At 43.0% G+C, this 13,864-nt stretch overlaps 1 protein-coding gene across 1 annotated transcript; it reads right to left on the minus strand.

Annotated features, from left to right (window-relative positions):
• Nucleotides 1-292: 292 nt before the first annotated feature.
• On the minus strand, nucleotides 293-13,135 carry ACYP1 (acylphosphatase 1). The gene is made up of 3 exons (XM_007459746.1): nucleotides 12,821-13,135; nucleotides 8,145-8,242; nucleotides 293-724 (listed from the first exon to the last, which is right to left on the minus strand). The coding sequence occupies exons 1-3, from the start codon at nucleotides 13,041-13,043 to the stop codon at nucleotides 509-511; spliced, it is 537 nt and encodes a 178-aa protein (XP_007459808.1). The 5' UTR covers nucleotides 13,044-13,135; the 3' UTR covers nucleotides 293-508.
• Between the last annotated feature and the right edge of the window lie 729 nt (nucleotides 13,136-13,864).

The raw sequence follows: 13,864 nt of genomic DNA on the forward strand, positions 1-13,864 counted from the left end.
ACAACAGTGAGAGGCCCCCGTAATGCAAAAAAAAAAACAAAAAAAAAAAAACAAAAAAAACAATTAGTCCAAAATATCATTTGAACAGCTAACAAATTGAACTTGTGGTATTTGTTCTTATTAGGTACAATTTCCTGAAGGAAAGTTCATGGAAACTATTAAAAAGAAATGATTAAAAGTAACTGCTTTTTCTTTCAGACTTCTTTAAATTACCCCAAAATTCTCTTCCCAAAGATGTTTATTAAGTAAATACCTCTTATTTTGCCCAAAATGAAGTTTACCAAAAAGAAAATAAGTATCCTACACGGAAGGTTCTGTGTTTTTATTGATTAGAATTATGTACAGTTGTAATCCTTCCATCATACACATAATATACAGTAACTATCAAATATCTGATACTAAAATAACTTATGTACAAATTCTAATATTGAACACAGAATAATTCTATCCCTATTAAAAATAAAAAAACAAAACCACTCAGTATCTTGGAAAATTTAAATTCAGACCGTTATTTCACAATTTGGAAATCTGAGTAATCCAACTTTAAGATGACTTTCTCTTTGTTGAAGCTTGCTCTGTCAATGTGCGATTTGGGACTTCCTCTTGTCTCAAGCCATTCCTGCATATGACGTACTTTGGAGGTGGGACCTTGCAATTGTCCTTGCACTGTGCCCTGGTCAGTGTTCTGGACCCAGCCTACTAATCCGAGCTTTTTACCCTCAGCCTAAGGGAAAGAAAAAGGCAAGAGAGAGAAATCCAGTGAGATTGAACAAAACAAAATTAGACTATAACCTCTTGCCAGAATCTTGGCCTAGAATCAAGCCACTGAAACTAATTTGATATTGTCCAGAACAGTCAAAACAGAACTACAGCAAGGAGAATCTCACTGCTGATCTTAACGTGCAGTGTTGACCACTTGACTCCATTTCCTTCTTCCACCCTATAAAACCAGGCACCAGAATTTTTCACTATGTCGTCAATTTGGTTAAGTACTAAAGATTTAAGACCAAATCAGATGTTTTCAAAATGATTCCCTAAGGATGACTGTTAGGATACTGGAGTATATCCTGTTCATTTTCCGTCTCCTAATCAAGAATCTACTGGGTATGTTAAATAGAAAAAGCATGAAGCTATTTGATCCTTCTTTTTTTCTTTAACCAAGACCACACCTAAACAAATCCAGATGATTAAGTGTCCAATATCTCTTTAAAGATCATTAGAGAGTATTTTACAATTTCCTGGGCAACGCAATCCACTGTTCTCACTGTCAAGAAACTGTCTAACCCAAGGTCTTTATGTTGCATCCAAAACCCACTTTCTCTCATCCTCCTAGAGAAGGAAAAAGCAGCTGGTGATCAGCCTCTAAACACCAAAGTTTCATGAGACTACATTAACTATTGTTTTCACTTGACTTTCTTCTTCTGTCTAAATAATCACAATGTCTTTAATGTTGCATAAGCTTATGAAAATCATCTAATCACTGTAGTTGCTCTTAGACTTTCCAATGCTCTTTCCTTTAAACCATTAACTGTGGAATGACTGAAAACTGGGGAAACGTAGCAATGTTTTAGAGGCAATTTTATTTTTGTAAAATCTCCAATTAAGGATATTATTAAAGTTATTGATTGTTACATTCTATCTAAATAGAAGGGGTTAGATTACAAAAGAAAACGGGAGTTAACTTGATTGCATGTCCAAATGCCAGACTAGCGACCTAGTAAATATGGGAAATTGCTGGAGTTGGCCAAAGGAAATGTTATGCATAGCAAAACTATGTTTGATGAGGAACTGAAGTATTCATCAAATCAGTTACGCTCAAAGCAAAGACATGTTTGCATAATGAACAAGAGACTTTGGTCAAATAAATAACAGTTTAAAGGATACAGAGGAAATTAAGGAATGAAGAAAAATAAGAGACACCTACAGCTTGATTGAGTGTTGTAGATTGTGGCATTAAAAAAGAATGCAGAGAATGGATTTGAATAAGACTCCACATCCAGCTGACTGTGTAACAACTGCACTCTTCTACTCCTTTTAACCTAGGGGAATGGGCTATCCCTAGTTCTTAGTTACCTTACATGGTAATTAGCTATAGGAATGATTGTGTTGAGTTTTGAGCAGGAGGTTATAACAGTACTGCTCAAAACTAATTTATTTAAATTTTAAATTGCAATATGATTTATCTGAACTCTGAGAGTGAACAAAACACTCCCAACTTTGACTGGTGTTGAGAATGGGGTTTTCGTATGGGTTTTATTTGTGCACTCGATTCTGTTCTTATTTTATATATATATATATATATATATATATATATATATCCACCAGGGAAGCCCTATTTTATTTTTTTAAATATTTACTTAATTTAATTTTTTTGGCTGCTCTGGGTCTTAGTTGCGGCACTCGGGATCTTCGTTGCCACGTGCGGCTCCTTAGTTGTGGCATGCGAACTCTTAGTTGTAGCATTAATGTGGGATCTAGTTTCCTGACCAGGGATCGAACCCAGACCCCTTGTACTGGGAGCACGGAGTCTTATCCACTGTGCCATCAGGGAAGTCCCTGTTTTTATTTTTAAATGATAACATAATGTTGCTGAGTCATGTTCAGTTTTGAATATATAACTAAACAAGTAAGCAGTGTTTTCTCCTAAGAAAATTCCAAAAAGCTAATTCTCCCTCATAATAATATGAGGGACCATCTGCTTGGATGGTCATCTGGAAACATTTTTTTTTTTTTTTTTTTTTTTTTTTTGCGGTCCGCGGGCCTCTCACTGTTGTGGCCTCTCCCGTTGCGGCATGGCTCACGGGCCCAGCCACTCCGCGGCATGTGGGATCCTCCCGGACCGGGGCACGAACCCGTGTCCCCTGCATCGGCAGGCGGACTCTCAACCACTGCGCCACCAGGGAAGCCCCTGGAAACATTTTAACGAATATAATCACCAACTCTAGTCTCAATCTAAGAAGAAAGTACCCTCAAACCAATAACCTAGACTTCCACCTTAGGAAACTAGAAAGAGAAGAGCAAACTGAATCCAAAACAAGCACAAAAAAGGAAATAAGGATTAGAGCAGGAGTTAACAGATATAGAAAAAAGAAAAAAAGGAAGAAAGGAAAGCAGGAAGAAAGAAAAAATAAATGAAACCAAAAGTTGATTCTTTAAAAAGACCAACAAAGTTGTCAAACCTTAAGCTAGCCTGATCAATAAAAAAAAAGAGAGAAGGCTCAAAGTACTAAAATCAGAAATGAAAGAGGGGACATTACCACCAACCTTACAAAAAAAAAAAAAAGGATAATAAGGGAATAATATGAACAGTTGTATTCTAACAAATTAGATACCTTGGATTAAAAGAGCAGATACCTAGAAAGACTCAAAAACTACAGAAACTGAATTAAGAAGAAATAGAAAATCTGAATAGACCTATAACAAGAGATTGAATTAGTAATCAAAAACTGCCCATGATATGTCAATGGACATTTAGGTTGGTTCCATGTCCTGGCTATTGTAAATAGTGCTGCAATGAACACTGTGGTGCACGACTCCTTTTGAATTATGGTTTTCTCAGGGTATATGCCCAGTAGTGGGATTGCTACATCATATGGTAGTTCTATTTTTAGTTTTTTAAGGAACCTCCATACTGTTTTCCATAGATGTGGCACATATATACAATAGAATATTACTCAGCCATAAAAAGAAATGAAATTGAGTTATTTGTAGTGAGGTGGATGGACCTAGAGTCTGTCATACAGAGTGAAGTAAATCAGAATGAGAAAAACAAATACCGTATGCTAACGCATACAGATGGAATCTAAAAAAAAAAAATGGTACTGATGAATTTCGTTGCAGGGCAGGAATAAAGAGGTAGACATAGAGAATGAACTTGATGACATGGGGTGGGAGGGCAAAGCTGGGGTGAAGTGAGAGTAACATCGACGTACATACACTACGGAATGTTAAATAGTTGGCTGGTGGGAAGCAGCAGCATAGCACAGGGAGATCAGCTCAGTGCTTTGCAATGACCTAGAGGATTGGGATAGGGAGGATGGGAGGGAGGCTCAAGAGGGAGGGGATGTGGGGACCTGTGTATGGGTGTGGCTGATTCGCTTTGTTGTGCAAATGAAACTAACATGGTATTGTGAAGCAATTATACTCCAATAAAGATGGATTAAAGGGCTTCCCTAGTGGCACAGTGGTTAAGAATCTGCCTGCCAATGCAGGGAACACGGGTTCGAGCCCTGGTCTGGGAAGATCCCACATGCTGCGGAGCCTGTGCGCCACAACTACTGAAGTCCATGTGCCACAACTACTGAGCCTGTGCTCTAGAGCCTGCGAGCCACAACTACTGAGCCCACGTGCCACAACTACTGAAGCCCGCACGCCTATAGCCCATGCTCTGCAACAAGAAAAGCCACCGCAATGAGAAGCCCGCGCACCACAACAAAGAATAGCCCCTGCTCACCACAACTAGAGAAAGCCTGCGTGCAGCAACTAAGACCCAAAGCAGCCAAAAATAAATAAATATATATTTTTTAAAAATGGGCAAAGGATTTGGAGACATTTCTCCAAAGAAGAAATATCTTCTTTCATGTGCCAATAAGCACATGAAAAGATGTTCAACATCATTAATCATTAGAAGGCAAACAAAACCACAATGAGGGTATACACATACACCAGAGTATTACAGAGCCTTAAAAAGGAAGGAAATTTGAACAGATGCTACAACATGGATGACTCTTAAGGATGTTATGCTAGTGAAATAAGCAAGTCAGGAAAGAAAAGAAATACTATATGATTCTACTTATATGAGTTACACCTAGAGTAGTCAAATTCATAGAGACAGTAGAACTGTAACTGCCAGGGGCTAGGGAAGGGGAATCAGGAGTTATTGTTTAATGAGTACAGAGTTTCAGCTTTGCAAGATGAAAAGAGTTCTGTGGATGGATGATGGTGATGGTACCACAACAGTATGAATGTACTTAAGGTCACTGAACTGTATACTCAAAATGGTTAAAATGGCAAATTTTACATTATGTATATTTTACCACAATTAAAAAAAATGTGTTCTATAGTTTCCAAATATTTGGGAATTTTCCAGTTTTCTGTTTGGGAATTTTCCAGTTTTCTGTTATTGATGGCAGTTTAGTTTCATTATGGTCATAGGAGAACATGCTTCATATGACTTAAATCCTTTAAAATTCATTGATACCTCAAAACAAAACAACAAAAAACCACAATGAGATACCACTTCACACTCACCAGGATGGCTATAATAAAGAAGACAGACAATAACAATTGCTGACAATTGGGAGAAATTGGAAATCTCATGCATTGATAGTGGGACTGTAAAATGGTGCAGCTGCTTTGGAAAACTGCTTTGGCAGTTCCTCAAAAAGTTATACATGGAGTTATCATGTGACCCAGCAATCTACTCCTAGGTATATATACCCAAGGGAATTGAAAACAATGTTTACATAAAAACAGGTACATAAATGTTCACAGCATCATTATTTATAACAGATAAAAAGTAGAAACAACTTAAATGCCCATGAATTGATGATTGGATATATACAATGTGTTATATCCATACAGTGGAATATTTTTTTTAACAATTATTTATTTATTTATTTATTTATTTATTTATTTATTTGGCCACACTGCAAGGCTTGTGGGATCTTAGTTCCCCAACCAGGGATTGAACCCAGGCCCTGGCAGTGAAAGTGCCGAGTCCTAACCACTGGACTGCCAGGGAATTCCCCATACAATGGAACATTACCCAGCCATAAAAAGAAATGAAGTACTGATATAAGCTACAACATGGATGAATCTTGAAAACATGTCAAGTGAAAGAAGCCAAACACAAAAGGCCACATATTGTATGATTCCATTTACACTAAATGTCCAGAATAGGCAAATCCATAGAGATAGAAATGAGGTTAGTGGTTGCCAGGGGCTGGGGGGATGAACAGTGAGTGCTAATGGGTGTGGGGTTTCTCTTTGGGGTGATAAAATATTCTGGAATTAGTGTACATCTTTATGAATACTAAAAAACTACTGTATTATACACTTTTTAAAAAATAAATTTATTATTTATTTAATTGTTATTTTTTTTTGGCTGCATTGGGTCTTCGGTGCTGCGTGTGGACTTTCTCTAGTTGCAGCGAGCAGGGGCTACTCTTCATTGCGGTGGGCAGGCTTCTCATTTCAGTGGCTTCTCCTATTGTGGAGCATGGGCTCTAGGCACGAGGGCTTTGGTAGTTGTGGCTCGCAGGCTTTAGAGCACAGCCTCAGTAGTTGCAGTGCACGGGCTTAGTTGCTCTGCAGCATGTGGGATCTTCCCGGACCAGAGCTCGAACCTGTGTCCCCTGCATTGGCAGGCGGATTCTTAACCACTGCACCACCAGGGAAGACCTGTATTATACACTTTAAAAGGGTGATTTTTAAAAAATATTTATTTATTTATTTATTTAATTTATTTTTGGCTACGTTGGGTCTTAGTTGCCTTAAGTGGGATCTTTGTTGCAGCATAGGGGCTCTTCGTTGTGGTGCGCGGGCTTCTCTCTAGTTGTGGCGTGCGGGCTCTAGAGCACGTGGGCTCTGTGGTTGTGGTGCATGGGCTCAGTAGTTGCGGCGAGTGGGCTTAGTTGCCCCGCAGCACGTAGCATCTTAGTTCCCCGACCAGGGATCGAACCCATGTCTCCTGCATTGGAAGGTGGATTCTTAACCACTGGACCACCAGGGAAGTCCCCAAAGGGTGAATTTTATGGAATGTGAATTATATTCCAACTTAAAAAAAAAAATCCCTTCAAGTATTCTCATCTCTCATTCTAGGAGTGATGGAATTTAATTAAGAGGCTAGATGATATCAACACATAAAAAGACTGTAGCAAAACAAAATAATTGTTAAAATGAACATATATAATAAAATGATTATAAGTAGTCAAGAATAAACTACAAGTCTAATTAAGGGGAAAAAAGGATGACATTTTCCTTGCAGTTTTCCAAATCAATATCTGTTTTTCTGCATTCTTTTATTCTCTCTTTAAATTGAGGGGTGGGAGGCGCAGTAGAGAAAGATGGAGTATACTGCCATCTGGTCCTTTTCACTCAACAACTTTAATTAATCTTTGAGGCTGCCACCTCCATTTACTAAATCACAGGAACTTACCATACATAATTAGTAGCAAATCTAATTGGAACATAGCTCTTGCTATGACTTTCAGTAATTCTTTTTTTCCAATAGGCACTCATATATGAGCATGAAACAGGAGAAAATGATTTGCAAGTAATTGGACAAAGAGGTAGTGATATTTAACATTCATATTTCAAAGATTCACATTTGAATTTTAAGTACCACAGTCCCAGGAATGTGACACTTGGCAAGTTCTGCAGTCTTAACTCAGTATCTTTGGGGTTGGAGATTCATTGGGAAGGCAATAGCCTGATACCCCTCTATAGAAGGCAGAAGGCAAACTGAGATTGCATCTGTGTGTGCCCATTGAGGGAGGATTAGTGATATTAAGACAGAGGCTGTCAATAGTTTGTTCATCCCCTCAACTACTCCCTAATATCAAATAGGAATACCAGGCTTCATGTTCAATGTTACCATTACTTACCCTGGAATGGATATTTTCATTAGAAAAGCTTCACCTGGAAAAGGTAATTGTTCTTTAAAAGCTAAAATGAGCGGAAAGGAATTACATAGGGGAATGGGAGAGGTTGAAAAAGGAAAGAGGTCTGAAGAAAATGCAGCAGCTGCAGAGGAAGCAATTAAATGTCACAAGTTCACTTAAATGCCATCTCTTTGATCAATGTTAACTTTCCTACAAGAATTGTGACTTGGTTTGATGATGCCACACAGGGAGAACTGGGGAAGCCCTCTATTCCCCTTTGGAAAAGAGAAGCTCATCCATATGTGTCTAGGTACTCAAGTACCACTGTTAGAAAAGACCAATAATAACAGTAGACAAATTTTCCATTTGCATTGTGTTTTACCCACTGCAAAGCATTTTCATACCCATTGTTTTACAAACCACCTCTTTGCCATCCAGCTACCAAACAGAAAGCTTCTCCAATGCATATTTTTCAGGAACATGTCTCTTGTTCCCATGCTCATACCCTAGGTATGTCCCCAAAGCCTGTAAGCCACATACCTGAGTGTACTTGCGGAAAAACACACCTTGCACTTTCCCAAAAACTTCATAATCCACTGATATCAGGGGGTCCCCTTCTGCCATACTCACGCTCAGACCTGTCAGAGACCATGAAAGCAGAAGAGCAAAGGACTCATTATCCTATTCCCGGGCCCCCAATCCTGAGGCAGAAAGGGTCACACACACACCTCTCCATCGTTAACCACTGTGACCTCTCCCTGACCTTAAGATGCCAGTACTTCGGAGTAAGTAAGCGGTCACGTGTAAGCGCGGGTGTGTGAAGTTAACAGGAGGACACCCGGGCAAGGGAGCCCACAGAGGCCTCTTTGGGGCAATTACCTGCTTATCCAGTTACCTCCCTACACCCATCCCCGGTCCCGCTCCCTCTCCATCCCTCCCTCTTCCCACGCAAACCTGGCTTCCGCGCCCCCACCAGAATGCCCTATTAATATTTTAGGGCTAATCGAACTGATGAGCACGCCCCGGGGCCCTGCCCCAGGCTCAATCTCCTCGTCCTCCTCTCCGGTGGACTACCCGGGAGACCAGCAGGCCAACTGTTCCCCCGGTTGCGTAACCGCCGCGCCCGGTAGCTTAGAACGCGGCTCCTCCTTCGCTGTCTCTCAGGCCCATCCCCTCCGCCGGCCAATCACGCACGGAGCGCTCGGCCCAGAGCCCGCCCAGAGGGTGGGATTTCGGGACGCCAGTGTCTAGTAGCTCCAGAGCCTCCGATTGGCGGGGGGGCGGGATCTGTCCAGGGTCTCGGCTACGATTCTATACTCCGAGCCCTCACCCCACCTCTGTCACTAAGAGCACGCCTTTTTTCATTTTCTCGCGGGGATAAAGACAAAGACGAAGAAACACTTGAGATAAATCCAATCATTCTGTAAATACTTACTGAGAGCCTCTGTGTGCCAGGCACATTTCTAGGTGGTTGACATACGTGAATGAACAAAAAGGATCCCTGGACCGGAGGAGATTAAATTATGGAGACAGATGATAAACACTAAACATCATAAACAAACAGACAAACAAACAAACACATTAAATAGAAGACATACAACTTTTCTGCCCTTTTTCTCAGCTCCCCTCCAATTCTGAGTCATGCCTAAGTCTGGAATTGGAGACAAGTGTATAGGAGGTCCCAGTGGAGGTCATTTCTCCCTCTGTGATTCTGGAAGCGGCCCACCAGAGTCTACCTTACTAAGAAAACTACAAACAATGCTTATCTAAAGCAATCAATCCATCAATCACAAGCACAAGCAAAATAACCCATAATCACAACTGAATCAGTCAATCTAAGCCAAGTGACCAAGTTACATGAATTTCTTTTGGGAGAAGGGAATTGTCAAGGGGAGTTGTGGGTGATGATTGTTAAAAATAGGGTCACCTTGGGCTTCCCTGGTGGCGCAGTGGTTGAGGGTCCGCCTGCCGATGCAGGGGGCACGGGTTCGTGCCCCGGTCCGGGAGGATCCCACATGCCGCGGAGCGGCTGGGCCCGTGAGCCATGGCCACTGAGGCTGTGCGTGCGGAGCCTGTGCTCCACAACAGGAGAGGCCACAACAGTGAGAGGCCCGCGTACCGCAACAACAAAAACAACAAAAAAATAGGGTCACCTTATAGATAACTAATGAGAACATACTGTATAGCACAGGGGACTCTACTTAATGCACTGTGGTGACCTATATGGGAAGGAAATCCAAAAAAGAGGGGACATATGTATATGTATAGCTGATTCATTTTGCTGTACAGTAGAAACTAACACAACACTGTAAAGCAACTATACTCCAATAAAAATTAATTTAAAAAAAAAGTAGGGTCACCTTGAAGGCATTTGAATACAGATACCCTTAAGATTAAGAATGTGTATGAAGGAAAACTGTGGTGTTTATTGTTGCTCTTTGGAGTGCTCCTGTACCTTACATCCCTTCATAACATAAGATTCCATCTGTGAATATGCCAGGTTGGCAGACTTGGCAAGGTGAAATGGATTTGCAATGGAAGCCATGGAGATTCATTATTCCATTAGCTCCCCACTACAAAGTGAGGATCCAGATCCTGGAGAATCATATAACCTCAGTGCTGGCTTTGGGGTGGGAAGCTGAACTGAACTGTTATGCTTGGTAATATTTGAAAATAATGCTGAACAGAGTAACTGGCTGATGTTATTTAAAATTTATTTTTTAAAAACTAGTTTCTCTGTAGAATTAACCTATTGAGTATCTACTACGTATATACACTGCAGGATATACAAAGATGGATGGTATATAATCTTTGCCCTCAAAGAGTTTTTTATTTAGTGTAAGGGACAAATATGCGTGCAAATGATGACAATACAATGCACAACATGCTAATTCAATTCCACAAGCATCCACTGAGAGCTCATCATGAGCCAGCCCTGTGCTATAACAAGGACAGAAAATATTATGAGAACACAAAGGAGCAAAGAGATTCATTCTGTCTGGGAAGACTGGGAAAGCATTCTTGGAGGAACCAGCATATTACCCAAGGTTACACAACCACAAACAGTAAGTGATGGAGCTGGGATTTAGTTCCAAGCAGTCTGAGTACAGAACCTACTCCCATGAATGCTATGCTCCGCCACCTCCCAGTATGTGGAGCTTGGAGTAAGGCCACTGAAGTAAGAAAGTGCAAGTAGTCAGGTGTGGCTGGACCAGGGTTTCTCAACCCTGGCTGCACATTAGGACCTTGGGGAAAGCTTTGTAAAATACTGATACCCAGCCCTCACTCCCAGAAATTGCTTTCCAGGTAGTCCTAAAGCACAGCCAAGGTTCAGATGCCCTGGGCTAGCCTCTGGGGAGGCAAGACTGGAAATGTAGGCTGAACCTAATCTGGCAAGCTGAAATACCATGCTAAGTTACACATTTCAACTTTATCCTATAGGTAAAGAAGAAGCCACTGGGCAGGAGAATTATGGGGTCAGAAGTATTCAGGATAATTATTCTGGCAGCAGCCAGAAGGATAGGTTTGGGGAGCAGATGAATAGCAGTTAGGAGAGTGGTGCCATCCCAGTGAGAAGTGAGGGAAAAACTCACCTAGGGTTGTAGAAATGTAAAGGAGGGGACATATATAAGAGACATCGCAGAGTAACTTCAACAGAGCCTGCTGACCAGTTAGAGAGAGGGGGTGACAAAGTGGGAGGAGTAGAAGATGACTGATGCTTTCAGCATGAGAGGAAACACTGGAGCAGTAGATTGGGGAATGCGGAGGTGATCACAACTTCGTTTTCTGTCATATTGAGTTTGTGGTTCCTGAGGAACATTCATGTGCAAGTGCTACATGGGAATTTGGAAATTTGAGTCCGTAATTAAGGAGAGAGAACTAAGCTAGATATCATTTAAACATAGGTGAGACCTGAGATTTCAGCACTTGGCTGAAATCATTAAGGAAGAGAATGTCTGAAACTACCTTTATATGAGAAATACGAGGGCCTTGGAGAACACCTACATTTGCGGGGCAGGTGAGGAAAAGACATAAATGCAAGGACATGAAAGAAGAAACCAAGAAGGCAGACAGGAGCAAGTGAGAAGAGAGTTCCAACGGAGAGAAAAATCAGTGTCAAATGAGTAGGCTGCAGAAATAGCAGCTTTTGTCTTTAGGGTCATTGGAACGTCACTGGTAGCCTAGCAGTTAAATAACGCGGACAGAGGGGTACCAGACCACAATGGACTGGACAATGAGGGGGAGTTGAGGAAGTGGGGGCAGGAAATGTAAAGTTTTCTATTAAGAAGTGGAGAAGAGGAGAAAGGAATGGGACCCTAAGGTGAAAGGTGTGGTCAAGGGAAATGAGGCTTTTTGTGCAGGGCAAAGTTAAGCATATTCTAAAACCACAGAAGCGTGTGTGGATAGATATAACTTGAAGTTAACAAGATGCAGGGGTAAAGTGAGTCAATTCCTGGAGGGTACTGAAAGGGACTAAGTCAAGAGAACTCAAGGAAAGACAAAGATTCTTCTTCCTCATAAACAAGAGGAAAAGAAGTCAACATGGAGGGAGGCCTGGGAAATTCTGCCAGGCTGGAGGGGAGCTTCTGGAGTTGTTGACAGGCAAGCCCCATGCTGAGATAATTGGGACCTTGAGAAGAGTGGGAAATGTCTGAAAATGCATATACATAGAGAAGGCAGTGGAGAGTCAACTAGGAAAGAAAACAAGGCAAAAAAGGACTGCCTTGGAGCACCACCAAGGCATTTCTTTATAACATGTAAAAGCTGTATTATGACATGTTTAAGTATTAACAGCGACCACTGCTGTGTCTATATTATTTTCCATGTGCACGAATCTTTTAAGTAGTTACAGGGGAAAAAGTAAGCTGCCTGTTCCAAACAGCTTACACAAATGAACTGAAGTATGAAGACAAATAAACTCTCTTCTGATGTTAGCAAGTTATGGAGTATCTTTAGTGTTGAAACCAGGTTATGCTGAGCATTTTCGATCTGGTAGTTAACTTTATTATCATTACACTTGTCTGAGTCACTCCTGGGCCCTAAGAAGAGAGGGCCAGAGTTACCACGTGAGAGTAAAACATTATATCAAAATAATTAGATTGGCTACAAAAATTTCCCCCCTTCTGCGTAGCAAAACCTAGCCGAGTTGCTAAAATTTGACGCAAGCTCCAAACTATTTGCGAGGAAAAGCATGGAGAGATAGTATACAGCCGTACCTGGGGCCCGTACAAGGCAGCCGAACGTGCTAAGAAAGGCTATCAGCAGGCCCACTCCCGCTAAGGGGGCAGACACCGGAATCCTGCGGCAGAATGACTTGAGGGCACATCTAGGCGCTCCGTCTTTTGCCAGAGAAGGGTCACACCCCAGGATCTGAGACCATCGCTCTGAGAAAAATCCAAGCTCTTTGATGGAGCCCCAGAAAAGCCTCTCCCACCCCATTCCCCCGTCCCCTAAGGGCAGAGCTGGACGGAGCTGCAGAGCTGGCGGGACACCGGGTCAGGCGACACTTTGGTGGACCGCGCCCGCGCCCGGGGCGGTGCCCGGTGGTGTGCGGACTGCGCTTGCGCACGCCTCACCCCCCCCCCCCCCCCCCCCCCCGCCTCTCCCACCCCATTCCCCCGTCCCCTAAGGGCAGAGCTGGACGGAGCTGCAGAGCTGGCGGGACACCGGGTCAGGCGACACTTTGGTGGACCGCGCCCGCGCCCGGGGCGGTGCCCGGTGGTGTGCGGACTGCGCTTGCGCACGCCTCACCCACCCACCCACCCACCCACAGCGGAATTCGCGGCGAGGAGGGGCTGGGCGCCCACGCTCTCCCGTCTCCAGGCAACGGGAAAAACAGAGGCTAGCTGAGAGCGCCTGCGCGGCCGTCGGTGGAGGGAGGGTTCGTGGTCGGGAAAACTAAGTCCTGGGGTTTCCCCTGGGCAGCAGCTGTCCCCGAGAGCCTCAGGTACGCGGAAGGGCGGGGAGACATGGGGTCAGCACCTTGACCTCCTAAGGGCCCGACAGACCGAAGAGCGAGGGCTTGTCCCCAAAGCGGAGTCTCCAGTAGAGGCTTCCCGGCTGAGCCCTCCAGGACAGAATGCGACTTGGGCGTTCCGGATCTAAAACCCGCGGCGGCCAGATCAGGTGGTCCCCGCCTCTCAGATTACAGACCTGCCGTCTGTGCCGCGGGGACTCCTTAGGTGAGGGTTTGCCAGCCAGGCACCTGCGGCAGGCCCTGAGCTGCAGCAGCTGTGCTCTTTGGGGTCAAGCATTGTTTC

This window comes from Lipotes vexillifer, unplaced genomic scaffold (assembly GCF_000442215.2).
Source record: "Lipotes vexillifer unplaced genomic scaffold, Lipotes_vexillifer_v1.1 scaffold39, whole genome shotgun sequence".
NCBI classification, from domain to species: domain Eukaryota; kingdom Metazoa; phylum Chordata; class Mammalia; order Artiodactyla; family Lipotidae; genus Lipotes; species Lipotes vexillifer.